Source organism: Pagrus pagrus (genome assembly GCF_965226575.1).
Source record: "Pagrus pagrus genome assembly, chromosome: 13".
NCBI classification, from domain to species: domain Eukaryota; kingdom Metazoa; phylum Chordata; class Actinopteri; order Spariformes; family Sparidae; genus Pagrus; species Pagrus pagrus.
In genome coordinates this window covers 14361842-14380589 of record NC_140197.1, presented here as the reverse complement: position 1 = coordinate 14380589, position 18748 = coordinate 14361842, and the positions used below count along the sequence as shown (strand labels likewise).

Here is an 18748-nt window from a genome sequence, read left to right as displayed (position 1 = left end):
GACCAGTGTTTCGGGACAGCGTTTCATCATTTGTAAGCCTGAAACCACTGGATACTTTGTACGAGACCTCAGGACATTTTCCGGCTGTGTTTGTTGAGACAAAACTGGATATTTCTAGCAAAAAAAACATCTTTTCCTGACCCTAACCAAGTTGTCTTTGTGCCGAAACCTAACCAAACCTTAAGCACAGTGCTGCGACGACAGTAAAGAAATCGAATATTGAACTTGAAGAGACGTAAAGTGCCAAAATGTATTCTGGGGATTGAGTTGCAGCATGATAAACATGAATAAAAATACAAATGTGTGTGCTCAAATGGGTAAAGAAGCAATCATTTGCCTTCTACTCTGTTTGCCTGCAGCAAAATATATTTTCCATCACTTCGATGATGGAGTTTGAAAAAAAAAAATCTCTGGTAATGGAGCTTGCAGGTAGTACCGGAGAACACATTAACATCTGAACCATTTAGTTGTGCTCGACCCCGTTAAAACATGAAAGTGTCCTAGGCCTATTTCTCCCTTTGTGGCAAAGCTGCATTAAGGACCCCAGTAGTGAAAGGACACACTGTGAAGGTGGTCTTCAAAGAGCTTATTATGGAGCTACAGTACACCGCTGGAGCCTTTAAGATATCTAGGATCAAATGCCTCCGTCTTTCATGCTTCCCACTCGGGGAGTCCCCCCCACCTCCCTCACTTACTTGCCACATCATTAGTTTCCTGTACCTTCAAAAAGGGGACATAATGAAGGAAATGCATGCATTTTAAATCTGGATATAGCTTTGCATCCTACTGCAACTCAGTGTGTCAGGGAGTGCAACACTTTTATACGCTGTAATTTTATACACAGTATAAAAAAAAATAAATCTATAATTCTGCAGAAATACAGCCTTCGGAAACCTGAAAGGGAGGTAAAAGAGTCGCGGTGCATCTTAGAAAAGATCTTTAAGAGACAGAGCTGCAGAGAAGCATTTAAGAAGGAGGCAGAGAGGCGGAGAGAGTAACAGAAGGTAGCAAGACTATAATTACATATTTTTCTCGCACCTCTTGCTCTTCAGGCAATTGTTGCTATTCACAAGACGAGCAATAGACGAGCTGCTCCTCTCAGCATCAGCCTGGACGCTTTGTTTACCCTTTCAGAGACAAAATACTGTGGATGTGAAGGTGGCCCCCTGCTGCTTCTCTGACATTTCCTGCATGTCACACACATGTTGGCATCCGGACTGACAACACGTGTGCAGGTGCATGCGCATCCAGTAGCAGAGGCTGGATGAGGTGTGTACAGTTGGTGTCATCAAGGTCCACTGAACACTCCATCCCTGTTCATTCATATCACGCTAACGCCCCGCGTCGCTAATCCTCACTCCCAAACATGCACGAACACACGTACACATCACGGACGGAGAGAATTTGCATAGACTCTTCCTGGTTAGAGTCGAGGCGGTGTTTAATGAGCTAGAGGCCAGATGCCTTCCCTTGACTGCAGCCTATGAGTGGTTAATTAATCAGACAGCTCTCCTGTCTTCCCCATCCTCACCCCCACCCCACCACCCTCTGCCCGTTCTCTCTCCCACATCCGAACCAGTTCTGCATAAACTATTTCATACATGCGTGAAATCCTTGAAATGGTCTCAAGATGACACCTGCGTTACTACACTTTCAAAATTACACTGACTTTCCCGAGGAGGTGCTATAACAACGAGGTGATGTTAAAGCTATTAAAGCTTTGAGTAACCGCGTAGAGCCAGTCGAGTATCTTTACAACTCGCACAGCAAACAACCACAAGGGGACATGCTGCTCACTTACTGGCCTGAAGATTGACTGCATAATTCAAGTGGATGTAATGATGACTGTTGCAGGCCCGGCAACAGGATGAAGTGACTGATGGGGCTGTTCAAAGTTGGAAGGGGGCAATTTCTTTATTCATTGATTTAACAATACAATAGCCTCAGAAAGGCTTCAGCGCAACGACAACAAAATACAGCTTCTGTTTCAAAGTCCCTGCACCCAACAACCAGTGCTGTCCATGGTTCTGAAACAACAGCAAAGTGATGTCACATGTATCTCAGCCAATCATTTTGTTGTTTTTGCTATTTTCTATACATACGTAAAGCTTAAACAGAGGGACCCTTAAAGGCACAGTTCACCCAAAAATCTCATTTATCCATATTGTCTGTAGAGATGACTGTCTTCTCTCAGATAAAATGGAACTAGATGGCACTTGACTCAAGGTCTCAAAGAGCCGAAAAAAAATAAATAAATAACTACATTTGAGAAACTCAACAGCAATGTCTCTTTCCAGAATTCATAACTTGATTTCAAGCTAATCCACAAACCTTGTTTAGGGTTGCCGTGGTGACGAAATGTTGGCACCGACCAATACGCTGATGATAACAACGATGTTACCAATAACACTGGGCCACATACGTGTTCCCACATGCAGTTTGTGGGAGGAGTAGAACAAGGAGAAGAGCAACTTGATGAAGAGCTGCCGGCGACGGGTTGCACACCTCCAACTTCTCAGTGAGGTAACCAACTCCTATTCCCTCATTAATGTTATCAGGTTCCTTGTTAGTGTTTACATCAGAAAAACTGCCAAATAGGCACTTTTTTTCCCCACTTTGACCACAGATCCTCTGCGATTGTCTTGTCGGTCCAACTAAGTACTGATTTTTAAAAAAGCAAAATGACGGTGGGGCGTTGGGCACGTAATGTAATCGGTATATGCCCAAAAATTGTGCAACACCGGTACCACCGACTACCGTTGCGAGCCTACTTGTTGTGAGCAGTGTTGCAAAGGAACTGTTTTCTTTCTAGCAAACTACACCCGTCAACCACATCCCTTTGCAGAAGGAAGGCAGGCATCTACTATTTTGCATTTTGTTATTTGGGACCACAAGCTGTGTGCAATCTAGTTTCATTATTTGGAGAGAACATTTCAACAGATGATATTTCAAAAACTCTCCAATCTAGATGCAAATATAACACATCAAAAAATGCATTTTTGATTTTGGGTTGAACTGTCCCTTTGAGTACTCTCATGGCACCGAGCGCATACTTCATTTGAATTATAAATAAATGGAGATCAGTGTAACATTACACAAATACAAACTATAAACAACTGTTGTCCTTGGACGGGTTGTGATAGACGGCAACACTGCTTCTCCCCATGCCAGCTGGTACCCATCACAGAGGATGACACGCAGTGTCAACACTGTGCCAGGCAGAGATAAAAAAGGTGAGAGACAATAGTCCAAGAGCTAACACTGACTCTCCCAAATGGCTAGTGCTGTAGTGGTTTATATGCAGAAGCACAGAGCGCAAACACAGAGGACGTGCTGAGAAAGATAAGAGCTTTCTCTCAGGGATGGAGTCTCTGCGATAGTTTGGATTGTGTTTCTGGCGTGGCTTTGATTTGCTGATCTCTGCCAGGGCAAGGTCAATGTTACTGAGTACTGCTTCATTAGAGCGGCCATTTGGACTTTTGGAGATCAGATTGACAACTACTTTTAATCAGATCCAATCAGCTGGTTGTCGGGGAGACCTTTTAATCAGCAAATCATGACCGACTGTGCAGTCAGAGCCGTCACAGAGAATCAGATGCAGATTTTATATTTAAATCTTCCTGTCACAGTAATTCATGTTTGCAATAACTTATTTGTGCATGACCTGACCTTACAAGAGGAACCTCAGTGGTGAACTACTTCCTCTTGTCTGCTCTATCCGCCTACATGAACACAACCCTGCAGGGTCAACATAACCAATAAATATTCATTAAAACAGCCATGAGTAGTTGTACTATAAAATGACTTCATGTGGGTCAGAAAAAGGCCATGTGGGCGCTGAGCAGGGATGAAAGCAGGTGTATAAAGAGATAGAGGTGTAGATGAGAGGAGCGGGGAGCTTCTCTGGGTGACAGTACCCCCCGGCGTACTCCTGATGAGCAAAGTGAGCAGGTCTGTCAGCCGGCTGGTGGCAATCAAGGAAGCCCCGCCAAGCCCTCAGCATGTTCCCAGCCTGTTCATTACCAACCACCGTAGTCACAGGAGACCGAGCAGCAATGACATGCGACCCGCCGGCTTACCTTCGGCTCGCACGGTGAAGGGGGAATCTCCGGGTCTCTTGGCCGAGAACTGGCCCCCGAGAGACGTCATTAGAAAGCAGAGGCTGAAGAAGCCGATCCCCACCACAAAGATCCTGCAGGAGACAAAGACAAAGTTAAAAGTTCGTGAGACGGACGGCGAAGGCGAGAAAAGGACAGATGTGGGTCAAGACAGTAGACGAAGAAGGAAATTGTGAACCGGGGCATGTGTGTGAGAGTTCACTTGGGTTGACATCACTCAGAGTCCTTTGTGGAGCGTCGACATATTCTCCAAAGTTCATATTGTACCGCAGAAAAGCATTGTGTACTCGCTTGACTGTGTCGGCTCAAATGAACCGTCGCACAGACGGGCTTTCTGCATCACACTGTGCTCACTGGGCCAACATCTGAAATGAAAGCATCAAATTAGGGGCGAGTGGCTGCGTTTGGGAGAGAGAGAGCGGTGAACATTTCTCAAGTTCTCGAGCTTCTGAAAAAAAAACAGATGCTTTGACCGATTAGCTCAAAACTGTCTCGTCTGCTCGCTCCAACAGTCGTGCTGGGAAAATGTTTGGAAACAATCCTTTTATAGAAAGGAGGGAGGAGGACGGACTGTCACGCTTAACAGCTTGATTTCTTGAGTTTGTACAAAGGCTGAAAACTGACAGCAGAGAGGCTGCAGAACCTGAGAGTTTGACAATGCACTCGCATGCAATATATGAAGTAATGGTGAGAAACACAAGTATTGTAGCTATGATTCCTTCTGTGCCAACTGTACAGTAAGCATATCAAAACTGCCAGTAAGACCACTGTATTCACACAGGAGGCTGAAACAGTGACAGTGACTTCTCACTTAATGGCAGTGAGTACTTGAGCTTGTGTCCCAGCCTTTCTGGTCAAACTTGGGGAGTTTTAATGAGTTTACACCCGCTTGGTTTGCTTTCACTCCTCTCCAGCGGCTGGTGCAGGAACTTTTAGCTGTGTGGGCAAATGTTAATGATGGCACAGCGGGCCGACAGTTGCTCCAGTTAATGCCAAGGCTGTGAAGTTGCAGAGCACTGAGGGAAACAACCACTAAACAGTGACATCACACTCTGCAGGATAAAAAAATAAAAAATCACAATGTATGAAATATGATGACAGCAATCTACTGTCTGCTCTTACCTGAACGGTTTGAAAGTGAGAAGACATCTCCTCACCATAATGAAAAGCTCGCTGCTGGTTGCAATCATTTTCCACACACGTTGAAAGCGCCGGGTCTCCTTAACATGGTGCGAGTGTGTGTGACAACCATAACTTCCTCCCAGCGTCCTGTCTGAGGCTCGACTGAGCGTGTGACGAGCAGCTGTCCGTGTGGAGCCGCGCGTCAACAACTTCGGCGGGGGATCCCGTCCTGCAGCAGTCTTCCTTCAGACTCTGCGGAGAGCAATACAAAACAAAAAGAAGGGAAAAAATGGGTAATTGTCCTTTAATCAGCTACGATCGTATCCCTGTGCAAAAGTCCTGGAAACACAGCGAGCTCCGAGCGCAATAACGCAGGACTGCCGAGTTCCTTGAATTCCTTGAAACTGACTGACTCTCTCAGTGCGCGAGAGGCTCTCTCGCTTTTTTCACTGATAGCGCCATCTATCGACTCAGACTGGAAAACGACTTCTATTTTCTGTTGAATTAAGAACAAAACAAACAAGAAACAAACAAACAAACAAACAGTGACAACTAACGTGTCTTAGATAAGAAAGTAAGTTTAAAATTGTATTATACTGGAAACAAGGGGAATTAATTAGCGTTTTAATTAGTTTTTCATTAGTCCTCCTCACCACTGCACTAATGACTGACACACACATCCTGACACACTGGCTGATCGTGCGGCCTCATCCAGTGGCCGACTTTTTAAAAAAAGCATCACTACGTATACACAATCAAATCAACGCAATCAATTAATGACGTGCAATAGTCTTAAAAAACAAACAAACATCTGGATCCATTTTTAAACGCAATGTTGTCCATGAATCGCTCCCATTTCAGCACCGTGGACAGCTCCGGCTGGGAGGCAGCAGGCTGACTGCAGCTCAGCAGCGACACCCCGCGGAGTGAACGCAGAATACACTGACAGCTCTGGTCAGGTCTTTAGGCTATTTTCTGGCTTGTCTCGACCTACAGTGTGAAATTTTAAAAAAGTCAGACTTTATGATCTATTTACATGATACTTTACATTGTTGAAAAGTTGAAATTGTGAAGTTTAATGTAGTTTTAGAAAATTCAAACTCAGAGTTTTAATATTTACAATATTAATGAGGTAATAATACAAACTCAGAAATATCTATTTTCCATAAGTGAATAAACAATCTGTTCTCAGAGGAAAACAAGGTCCCAGAACACTGTTTGAAGCTAGAGAGGTGGCAGGGTCCGCCACATATAAACAAAGTAAAACAGTATGAAACTGTGTTGTCCTTTCAGGTCAGTTTGTTTATTCAGTCATGAAAACAAAGAGAGTTTGTTTGTTTCGGCATAAAAAACAAAAAACAACAATCAGTTAAGATCTTTCTGATTAAAATTTCTTCCCCTGATTAAATAAATTAGAGGTTTATTTGTGGTTGGCTTCCTTATCAGTGTAATGAAATCTGGCACATTGTTGTTGTTGTTTTTCGTCTGTGTCTTTATAAGATGAAAGTGAATAAAAATGAAAAAGATTGACCTCGGTGTAACCCGTGTGAGCCATCAAGGCAACATCAAATCCAGTGTCAGCCTAATGGACCGAGCGCCAGCATCCTCTGTTGCCGTGGCAACCGTCTTCACTCTTACCATGCCCGTCCCTGTTGCTGCTGCTGCCTCTCAGCCCGCAGCCCAGCGAGACAGAGTGACTCTTCTGACATTACGAGGCCGGGCTGAGATCTAAAATGCACCGCTGGTCAGTTCACATTCACTTACTGTCAAAGGACAACGTGACGGGTCCTCGTCTGACTGACCGCAGGGCTTCAATACATGACGGAAAAGCTCAGCGACAGTATCAGTGAAGGAAAGCAGATTACGTGTGTGTGCTGAACAAACTTGTTGAAAGAAATATTCCACTGACTTTAAAGCAGTTAATCCTAAAAACACCTGTAGGCTTTCATCCATCAGCTGCAGCCTCTCGATACATCTCCCAAACTTTATTCTTTTCATCTAATTGTTTTGAGTAATTCCTCCTCGTCTGCATCTTCTCATTTGTCTTCTTGTTCTCAGTAATTATCTCCTGCTCCATGCTGACCTCTCCACCACCGCATTATCCACAATATTCATTATCTCACTGATTTACTGCCTTGCTGTTTCTGTCTCTATCTTTCTCACTCTGTGTCTACTTGTCTCTTGAGTATTTACTTCCACTGCCGTTTCTCTCTCCCACCCACTGTTTGATTTGGACTCCCTCTGCTTTGCCGAGGATTCACAGACGCAGACGCCCAAGGACAAAGAGCTCCTTAAAGTATCGCCTTCATGCTAAACACTGTATTTGTATTTAACGGGGGAAAGACACGTCTGGGAAAAGCTGGAGTGGAAGATGCAGGCTCGTGTGCTACAAAATGGGAGGAAAATCAAATGCACTGAGCGCTGCTGAAATGATCACAGCAGAAATAGACCCACTGAATCTTTATTACATTTAGTGCTTTTGTTTGCCAGAAATGTGGGAGAAAAAGCAGGAACTGAATCCTAATCAGGGCACTTCACAATACATCAGCCCACATAACTTTATTTCTTTGCAAAGCTTCACTTAAAAGACAAAACACTGAAGTATTTTCAACAAAAGTTCCCGTCTCAAGTTCCCGTCTCACTTCTCTGGACTCGACCGTCATGATGTTAGTATGTGCCACAACATTTACTGTACATGTAAGCAGAGTTATGATCTTTTACTTGAAACATTGGGATTAAGATTACCAGCAGTTTATTAAAATATCAGAGATGCTGCTGTAGTTTAGTGGCTTCCTACCTTTTTGAGCACATCCCCACAGCCCAGCACAGATAATCTCAATTAGCCCTGTTAGCTCCAATTAAATGTGTTCACTCTGTTGAGCTGGATGAGGGTTTAGGCCGTTAATTAAACAAAAATTATATATTGTTGTATTGTATCATACTGTTTAAAAGGTGCAATGTGTACGATTTTTTGTTGAAAACATTGAAAACAAAAGTTGTCAACAAGTTAAAAACAAAAAATGTCAACAAAAGAAATGAAGACATTACGAGTTTCAACTACTCATCCATTACTTTTAACTAACTGCGCTGTCGCTCGAAAGTTTGGCGTCACTTAGATATTTTCTTATATTTGAAACAAAACACTTCTTTTTATTATAACAACATTAGAAAGAAATTATCTACGTCGATGTAAAGAGAACCCATTTTCAGCAAACATCGCTCCTTGTGTTAGCCCATCCAAGTTTATTGTCTTTAAAGGCTGACTGATCATTAGAAAAACCCTTGAACAATGATGAGAGCACTGCTGATTAAAGAAGCAATAACACTGGCCTCCCTCAGGCTGGTTAACTATCTGAAGCATCAGAGTTTGTGGGTTTGATTAAAGTCTCAAAATAGCCAGAAAAAAATAACTTTCTTCTGAAACTCCTCAGTCTATTCATGTTCTGAGAAGTTACGGCCATCCCACGCGAGAAACTGCCAAGAAACTTTAGTTCTCATATAATGTCGTGTACTACTCCCTTCAAAGAACAGCACAAACTGGCTCCAACCAGCACAGAAAGAGGAGTGCAAGGAGCACAACCGAGTGAGAGGACAACATTAGAGTCTAAGTTTGAGAAAGGGACGCCTCACAGGTCTGCAGCTGGCAGTTTCATTAAATGGTTCCCTGCAAAAACACCAGTATACACATCATGCAGTGAGGAGACGCCCCCAGGATGCTGGCCTTCTAGGCAGAGAAGCAAAGAACAAATCTGAGGCAGGACAATAAAAGGAAAGGATTAAGGTGGGCAAAAGAAATTAGATAATATCTGGTTTTTATTTTTTTTATATCAATTTAGCTAGGCTACTCCACAGTCTTTCCACTTATCCTCTGGCCACTGTTGAAGTCACATATTCTGCATTACAAGTAGCTACCTTTCTTTTTCTGCCGTACAATGTTGATATAAAATGTTACAGTACTTTTATATCTAATCCCAAGAAATGTAGAAAATTAATGAAATGAAATCAAAACAAGCCAACACACTGAGTCTATCAGGCTACCTGCCTATATTGACACACCCTGCTTTGATTCTGGCTTCTCTAAGCAGCAGCTGAACTGCATCTTTCAACATATTTCAGGCAAAAAAAACAACTTGTGCAAGTTTTTTACGACAACAGTTAACTTCCAACCCAACCACACAACCGAGGACAATTTAAAGATTTTATTTACATCCCTAATTTCTCTGCTCTCTGTCATGATGAGTTGTTTCACACGGAGGAGCTCTCGGCACATATCTGACCGCTCACTGATAGATGGCCAGCTTTACACATTCATAATGTCCACATCTGCCATTAATGTAATTGTGAGTGATGAACAGCACTTGAGATGCTGTAATACTTGGTCTTAATGTTCACTTATACGGCTCCGCCAGGATTCGGGATCCATTAAAGTCCTAATGGCTGTGCACGTCGTAGAAACTCAAAGATGTGTGCAACTGATATCTAATAAATCCCAGGCTCCAGCAGGGAGGATCTGTGAATCTTTACGGCCGAGTCTCTCTCCTCCTCCCTCAGCAGAGGCCTTCACACTTTAAATAACACTTTGATAAAATATATACTGGCACTCTTTAATCCGTTAATATTTAAAGCGTATTCTTCAGTCAACACTTTTTCACAACACCTGCTGCGTGAGTGACTGCGTGCAGAGCAGCAGCTCACTTTCAGAGTTTTCTTTGTCACAGCAGACTGCGTGTGAAGAGCTGCGCCTGTCAAAATACAGTATGGGGCTTATAAATACAGATGATAACCTCACGCTCTCAGAGAGGTTTGTGTAAATAAACAGATCCGAGTTGTGTTAAAAGCATACCACCCAGAAAACCTGAATACCTCCACTGTTTGGAAGACTTGAGAGGATTTTAGGTTTTCAGGGGAATGTTTGTCTGACTTTACGTGACAGCTGTACTAAGAAGATGCATTGCAGTCAGGAACACCTCCTTCTGAGTGTAATCACTGATACGCCCCTTCTAAAATAGTAACTTGACACAGATTTCCTTAATGATCTGAGCTTTGAGGTTGACTCAATTAGTACTGACACCTTTAAATGGTTGTGTAACATTAGTTGTGATCTGGATCCAACACTCAACCACACACTGCATTCATTTACAGTCTGCTTCATTCTCTATCAGGACAAATGCTACATCTTGTTATGAAATCATAATGTGAAAAGGAGCCATTTAAAGTATTTAGTTGAGGATATCCTTTTTTGCATTGGCAGCCTTTGCTTTACTGTTTACAGTGTCCAAAGTGGCGAGCGATGAGAGAAGCTGGAGCCTTATATGCACTTAGGATGGAGGGTTAGGCCTCAGGGTGCGCAGCATCTGTCTCAAAGGATTAATGTCCTGAGAAAAATCTTCAAAGTCACCGCACACCGGATGAGCCTGAAACTCCTTTAAGATCTGTTTCTCTGCCATCACACGGTGTTTAAAATCAAAGATGAGGAAATTTAAAAGAAGATTAAAGGCCTCTTTGGTGCCAGCAGTGTCTTAATGTGATTAAAACATTATCATATTCAAGTGAGACGGCAGAAAACTGCAGAAAACTTTGTATGGATATGAACTGATCTCCTCAGGTTTGCATGACTTGTGAAGTAAAAACTATAAAGCGGCTTTGAACTTTTTATAAGAATGTGTTTGTTCGTCATGCTTCAAGTACAAATCACTTTCATTCATTTTGCAGACCACTTCCAGGAGACTAAACCTGTCTTCATCTGTTTTTTGCACAGACATAGCCTGATACATCAAAGACAACTTGTCCTGGAGGTTCAGAGTCGATCACTCTTCCCGCTTCACTGCAGACCTTTTACTTCTGCTTCAACTCAGAGGAACAGATTGACAATAACCCCACAACTGGGCAGCACTGCTTTTAACTCTCACACGCATCGGAAAAACAGTCTGATAACTTCTCTATTGGTTTCTTGAGACTAAAAAGAGAACAGTGATTCACATACCTCTTTCAATCTCTGTCTGTCTTTCTTTTCTTGTTCGCTCATCCCTCACCTGTCCACCAGGAGTCCTCAATACACTGCCCTGCCCTGCACACCTGTGGCTGATCTACAATCAGCCCAGACCTGCTGCCGGATCTCCCAGCTGCTCCTTGTTAGGTGTTGTTTGCCAGAATGTTTGCAGGCTGTATTATTTCCACATATGCTCGCCTGCCCCAACCTGTTGGGAGTTAATCTGCCTATTCTTTCTTCAACCAAACATATTCTCTCCCTCTAGGTATTGATAGAGTTACGGGACAGAATGAACGGCTAAATATTTGTGCATGTAAATGTTTAATATAAGACCAAAAACACCTATACAATTACACCGGTTTAAATACATTTCAACCTTATAGCCTAATGCTACCTGTGAACAGCTGTAGTATTTATTGCTAAATCCCATAGCTGCCAACTCTCACGCTTTCGCCATGTGACACACGGTTGAGTGTGTGTGAAAACAGGCAAAACCGTGTGTCACACGGCGAAAGCGTGAGAGTTGGCAGCTAAGAAATCCAGAGGTATTGATTAATCACTATGGTAATTTGTATATCATACTTTTGGTTGTCACAATGCTTTAAATGAAAAGGTGCTCCATATGATTTTGTGCCTAACAATATAATGTAGCATGTTATTATCAACACTGCTTGTCAAAGCAAACTATAGAGGGATTTCTATTGTTTATTGGATGATTTGTTTGTCAGTAAATTTATAGAAATTGGGGTTATATTACTTTTCTGGGCCAGAACATGGCTGGGTTTTCTTTATTAAAGGAAAAGTTCACCAAAAAAAGAAAATTCAGTCATTATCTACTCACCCCCATGCAGATGGAAACCAGCGTAAAGTTTCGTCTTCCACAAAACATCTCTGGAGCTTCACAGCAAAACAGCGTTGCAGTGTTCTGCTAAACAACTGATGGGGACTTGTTTTAAAAACGTGAAAAAACAACCAAAAAAAGGATGTAAAATGGCTCCATACAGCTCGTCTGGCGTAATCCAAGTTTCCAGAAGCCAAGTAATCCCAAATTGATTAAATAAATAAAAAGTATTGTTGTTATTTACAAAACAAGTGCCCATCTACTTCAGTCGTTTGCTATTTTGCTATAAAACTCCAGAAATGGCCAACTTTCCATAGGCACGGGGGTGAGCAGATAATGAAGGAATTTTTGATTTTGGGTGAACTTTTCCTTTAATGTGATATATGCGATTGCTATTTGATAATGGTCCTTCTATGGACATACAGAGCCCGTTCAAACTTGGCAGATAAATTGCGATCTGTATCTGGATAACCAAAAGCACATGTTACTGCCAACGTCTGAATGCACTGTGATCAGAATGCCATCAGAGCATTATAATATCTGGATATGAAGAACGCATGCTAACATTTAGTGATGCATGCAGCGTGTATTGGAGTGGGAGTGTGATTGGATCAGCCGGGCCACATTTGGAGGAGGTCACCCAGCAGGTTGAAAGGTCACCTTACTCATCTTCATGTGAACTCGAGGCAAAAGTTACAGGCAGTAGTAAAGTTTTGCCCTATCTTGCCTCGACATATCTGTCACACCCACTTAACTAGTGTGCATACTGAGATCATTTGTGTGAGTCAACATCAAGATAACAAGGCTGCTTTATACCAGGTGCAAATGCAAAGATTGGTTTATCCGTACACAGATCACATGTTGACATCGGGTATAAACGAGGCCTTTGTTCTTTACATATAACTTTTGATTCCTCAGTAATAGAAGCTGATAATGTGTCTTGTAACTTGTCATTTCTTGCATGACTAGCTCCTGATAAAGAATCACTGCGGTGTGTGAAGATCTGCCTGATCAAGCAGATTACTTGCTTGTGTACACTGACAATTAGGCCCAGCTTCTCAACACACAGCGGAGCTCTTTTTCACTGTTGATTGTGAAACCGGAGAATGTGGGTGGGACGTGTGTGTGGTTTTAAAATGTAGAGGGAGAAAGTGTTATAAAAAATCAATATATCTTGAGTGCAATCGTACTGTGATTTACAGAGAAGCATAAAAGGTTTTGTTTAAATTATTTACAAGGAAAAAGTGATTTGCAGGACAAGAAAATGACTTGTAGCAACATGATTTTGGAAATCAGCCTATTACTCTCCTTTTTATAAATTTGATTACAGCCTGCACTGTTTTTTTTGCCTTGCAGCCAAACCCAGGCCGAGCTCTGACAGCTCAACATAATTCAGAAGTCCGACAGTGCTCTTGCCTGCTCCCTGAAGAAAACATCAGTGCCCGGCAAAACTTTTTCCTCACCAGACAAGGGCCAATCCTGAGATAACAGATAAGACCTATTGTTGTAAGGAGTTCAATCGAACAAACTCAAATGCCATGCTGCTTCTTTGCCAAAACTACCATTAAGTTAATCTGAAACTCAATTTTCACAGTTCTGCCCTCAGGTCAGGTCGCCTTGTTGGCATCTCCCTCCAGAGATAAGTGGTTCCAGTCAGTCAGAGTGGATATTACCACAAACAAACTGGTGTACAACAGGCTGTTTACAGTGCGACAGGGGAATGTGTCTCACCCTGAGGTATCTGGATAAACAGTCAAAGCTATGATGTGTGTGTGTGTGTGTGTGTGTGCGGTCATTTGTTCTCAGTAAGAGCAAAGATTTCTATCACACAACTCGTGCCACTTTAAATGTTACTACAAGATGCAATCTGTGATTGGTGCTCAGAGAGCTTGATTATATCTGGGTGATTAAAAAGAAGCATTTTTAAGGCCCAGATTAAGGAACCGCACATCAACAATCAAGTCTGGAGATAAATCAGAGAGTCGTAAAAACAACTTCAGGGACAAACATGAATGAAAATGGATTGTTGCTATCCTGAATCTGCAAATGTGACCAGACTTAAAGGAGCGCTATGTAAGAAATGGTCAAGTGTCAAGTTCATACACAAAACAAACAGTGTATGACATGAGTAACTTCTAACTGCTGCTAACTGTAGCTGCTGTTAGCCAATTAGCTCAGTTAGCCATTCAGCTAGCGGTCCGGACTGGGGACTGTTGGTGCTCACACCCCTAGCACTGGAGCTGTGGATGGTGCTAGCTGGTTAGCATGCTAATTTCAATAGCCTAGATATCTCTGCGGCACAATACAGACGTCAAAACTGTTATCTTTCACATTCCTTTGATAAGTTTAGTTTATTTTTTCATGTTTTTAACTGAAATTCTTACACGTCGCACTTTTAAGGCGTCTTAAACACAACACGTGGTCTGAGGCAATGGTCATATTTGGATGGAAACAGCAACACTGACCTAGAAAACCTTTAAAATGCATTCATATAGCCACTAAGTTTTTAAATATAGAGGCACACAGACTCATTTACAAACAAAACTGGTTAATTCTGTCTGATTTATTGTTTTTAGTGTAAAAAGTCATAGAACATTTACTGTAGCAAATACATGTATTATTGGTATGTTGAATAAACTTATAAGTAGCTTTGATTTGATTATAAGTTTAAGCAAAGATCCACATAGAGCCAATTTGTAAATAGTATCTGTGGACAGTGAGTGCAGGAGGCAGGAAACAAAACTTTCACTCTCCCTCATGTTTCTCTGTCACTCATTCCTGGGCATGTTCACTCACGCTCAAGTTAAAACCTGACACCACATGATCTGAAGCTGAAGCTGACTCGGTGAATCTTCTTCCATTTACAAGAACAGTCCTCTGGAGCTACAACACATTAAAGGAAGCGGACCTAAACTTTACAACAACAGAAATCTAGAGCACCATGGTGAGAAACCGGCTTTTACCTGATGCAGCTGTCTGTGTTTGTCTTTTATCTGGTTCATCTAATGGGATAAATATTGATTTTAACGCAGATGAAAGTGATGAGTTTCTCTGCTGGTGGGAGGACGCGGAGCATTTATGGCTGGGTTTCCATCATGTGGTTCGCTTCAGCAGTCAGCGTTGCTGGTGAGGCTTTGTTTTGTGCATGAAAAGTCAAGTTTATCAGAACATTTTGATTTGAATTGCTGTAAAGGGTTTTTTATATTTATGGTAAATCTCCTATCCTTGAAGGTGCAATATGTACACTGTAACATCTGACAAAGTCACTAATAATTTTAAGCTGGTACAACTCGTACAACTTAAATTTAATAGTCTACTTTACTTGGTAGTTGTGCGGTAGTCAGTTTCCTGACTTTTGTTAAAGTAAACTTCCAAAATTTAGTTTAAAACATTCAAAAATGAACTAAGATTACAAACAGAATGAAGATATAGCAGCTATTAAGTTACTTCAGAGACATCTGTGTATTGAGTTGATCAGATAAGTGAGCATGCTAACCAGCTAGTCCCTTCCATGCTGTTGCTTAACACCCCACCTAAAGTTGTAATAGCTCAACCAACTACCAACTACGAGCTTCCAGTCCAGGCAGAGTCAGCTAAAAGCTTTGCTAGCTGCACGGCTAACTAAGCTAACTAGCTAGCAGCAGCTACAGTTAACAGCAGTAAGCAGTTACTCTCGTGATATAATGTCTCCTATTTCTTCAAAGTGTCAATTTGACAGGTGGCAGATTCTGGCACCTTTAAATAAGCTTAGCATAACTTACTGCTAGCATTGTTCTGCTGTATATTAGTACCTATACTGTCATCTATTGTAGTTTTTGTGCAAAGGCTGCTGTCTGAAGCTACATATTGTGCAGACAATTAAGTTTTATCAATCTTTTGAACTTTCAGAAATATAGAAACACTATTTCTCTAACAATTCCTTTAAAGGTGCAATATGTAAGAATTGGCCACCAATTCAAATTAAAACTCATAATAAGTAGGAGGGAGCATATCCTCAGAGTTACCGCTAACTGCTGCTAACTTAGCTGCTCTTAGCTTGTTAGCTCAGTAACTCAGGGACTATGGTAGTGCTGGAGTTTACAGACAGAGGCCTAGGACCAGGACAGGGCTTGCTAGTTAGCATGCTAACTCCATAAGCTACACAGACATGTGAAAAGTGTTATTTCTTCACATTCTGTTGATATTAACATTAAACTGAGCAAAAAAATGTGACCAAATAAATAACTGACTAAAGATTAACCCCATCATCCCTCTCTCTGATCATTCAGCCAGTGAAGATGAGGAGCTACAGGTAGTTTCAGAGGTGGCGGCTCGGTGTGGAGACAATGTGACGCTGACATGTGACACGACAATCCCAAATAAGTTCAATATTAAATATTTTGCCTGGGAGGCTGGAAATATAACATGCCAATTTGACAACGACAAACGTGAGCCTCAGTTTCTGTGTGAAAGCACAGATAAAACTCCCACCCACAGACTCACTCTGACTCTCCTCAATGTGATGCCAGTCAATGAGGGACCGTACCTCTGCAAACTTCGCACCATACGGGGACCCAAGTTTGCCACAACTTTTGTTAAAGTGCAGGGTGAGTTACATTTTTATATTTTTTTCACCATTGTTTGTTGTTTTCTTCTTTTATATTTCTAAAGGTTCTTGATCTTTACAGGCTGCTTTGGAAGTCCGAGCTCCTCCATCAACGAGTCCCATGCTGAGTGCCGGTTCAATGGAGTTTACCCCAGTGGCATCATTCACTGGGTCCAGGGAGGCGTGAACTTAACGGACTCTACCAGCACACAGGAAGTCGAGGACCATACTGGACGGTACAATATCTGGAGCACACTAGATGTACAGAAGGGAAACCTGAGCCAGCCTTATATATGCAAACTGTGGATACCTTCTGAGGGGAAGTATTTGCAAAGTCATGAGCTACCTATCCGTAAGCAACTGAAGTCGTCAGGGAGCATGGTCGAACTGCAGTGGATTTGTATACTGGTGGAATTCATGATGGTGAAATTTATGTCATAAAGGAGAAAGTTAACAGGAGAGGAGGAAGTCAGCCAATGTATTGTTTGCTTTGAGACAAAAGCTGAAACTTTTGGCTGCCAGAGCATAAATCTTGATGGCAGCACAGCATTTATCAGTTTTTATAATATCTTTTTTGCAGAAGCTCACTGATGACTGGAGTCACTCATACGTAATGTTTTTGTTTGAGAAAACAATGTTATGTGTCAAAGGAGTTTGATTAAAGATTGTACAGTTTTCCTTAATATAGGCTTAAGAACAACACTCCTTTGTAGACACAACATTTCTGTTTTCAATTTCATGTAGTCTTGTTTCACTGCTACATTTATGCTCACTATAACCAGGGAATTACTTTTTACTTCATGCTGATGGCCAGAAGGAGGCAGTCTCCTCGTAATAAATAGCATTGTTATACTGCTTTCACACACCTCTTGTATGTTGCAAATGCTGTAAAGAAGAGCTACTAGATTCAATATTCTGATTTTATAGCAAAATACATCAACACTTAGGGAGAGGCGCTTTGCCCGTGAGTACTTAGATACTTAACGTAAACATGCTTCATGTGAATAGATTAGCAATTATTAAGGGCAATAAAAAAATCAGAAAACCTACAATGTAGGAAATAAAATGTGTCTTTTGTTATCATTTCTATTTATTTTGCCTGGGAAATTATGTTTTTTCACTTTCATTCAGCTCATGTGTAGCTTTAGTGGACACTTATCTGACATACAGCCATCAATCATCCAAATCCTGTGTAAAGTTGTGTATCGAGGGCTTTTGTTTACATAAACTACTTAACAGAATTCCACAAAACTTGGATGGACGAAGGGTTTCTGCCCAGAATAGACCCCATTAACTTCTGGTGAAGGGACAGATCCAGGATCCCCCACCCCCCCTCTTCTGATGAAAGTTTCTTCCCAAAAACTACAAAGTGCACCTTTAACATTGCAGTATAGGGCGTTTTTCGACATTTATGTTAATTTCTCAGGGAATAATGTATCTTGATGAAAAACAAAAGAAAATCAGGCATATTTAGGTGGCTGGTATCTATGAGTGAGTACAATATGTTGCAGATCCTACACCTGGTGATCTTAAATTATAGCTAAACAGTTATGGATGGTTTAAAATTTCAGGTGATACGAGGTGGAAGTATGAGCTCTACTTAGTGCCGTTCACGTTTTAATTCTGCTTTAGTAATCGTGCTACATAAAAGTGTGAAATGTGATACAATTCCTGTCGGTAAGCTTTGTGAGAATGTAACATGTGACACGCTCCTGTGAATGTCTTCACTGTCTTTGTGATCGCCAGCCGTCCTGACTGGATGTGTTTGCTCATGTACAGTTGGACGATGTGTGTCTTGGAGAGTTTATTTGGTTACGCAAGTTAAGACATCTGTACACTCATCACCGCGCTTCACTGCAAAAGTAGTTGCTTCAGGCGAAATTCAGTGAGTGTTTCCTCAGTGTGTATTTTGTTATTGTAGTTCGGAGTTCTTTGTTGAAGTTTGGTCGAGTAATGTGTCAAAGCCTGTTGCAGGTATTGTGTTCTTACATGTCTGGTTTTTAACACAGTGGGGACGGTTAAACAGGAACAAAGCCATTAAAAGAAAATTAAGATCTGGGCTGAAACGGATGAAAGTGTGGACCTATGAGAAA

The 18748-nt window shown here is 41.7% G+C and overlaps 2 protein-coding genes across 3 annotated transcripts in view; one reads left to right on the top strand and one right to left on the bottom strand.

The window, feature by feature from the left end:
* mgat5b (alpha-1,6-mannosylglycoprotein 6-beta-N-acetylglucosaminyltransferase B) overlaps positions 1-11309 on the bottom strand; it is a 68059-nt gene extending 56750 nt beyond the window's left edge. The window contains exons 1-3 of one of the 2 annotated variants that reach the window (XM_084371637.1): positions 11224-11309; positions 5241-5492; positions 4080-4192 (exon numbers count right to left, since the gene is read on the bottom strand). In XM_084371637.1, coding sequence (XP_084227763.1) covers positions 4080-4192; positions 5241-5308 — 181 coding nt within the window. In that variant the 5' untranslated portion in view covers positions 5309-5492; positions 11224-11309. Of the gene's footprint in view, positions 1-4079; positions 4193-5240; positions 5618-11223 lie in introns of those variants that run through there. The other variant, XM_084371638.1, reaches the window with a different exon arrangement.
* A 2212-nt stretch (positions 11310-13521) lies between these two features.
* LOC311268170 (uncharacterized protein) lies at positions 13522-17666 on the top strand. Its single transcript, XM_084371639.1, has 6 exons — positions 13522-13576; positions 13665-13807; positions 14939-15014; positions 15103-15196; positions 16339-16656; positions 16738-17666. The coding sequence occupies exons 3-6, from the start codon at positions 15012-15014 to the stop codon at positions 17094-17096; spliced, it is 774 nt and encodes a 257-aa protein (XP_084227765.1). The 5' UTR covers positions 13522-13576; positions 13665-13807; positions 14939-15011; the 3' UTR covers positions 17097-17666.
* Positions 17667-18748: the final 1082 nt, after the last annotated feature.

What these genes read in the sequence shown, in the direction of transcription:
- LOC311268170 (XM_084371639.1), top strand. An exon ending in TTCAGCAGTCAGCGTTGCTG is followed by an intron (nt 15,197 to 16,338) that starts GTGAGGCTTTGT and finishes CTGATCATTCAG; the next exon opens with CCAGTGAAGATGAGGAGCTA. An exon ending in AACTTTTGTTAAAGTGCAGG is followed by an intron (nt 16,657 to 16,737) that starts GTGAGTTACATT and finishes TGATCTTTACAG; the next exon opens with GCTGCTTTGGAAGTCCGAGC.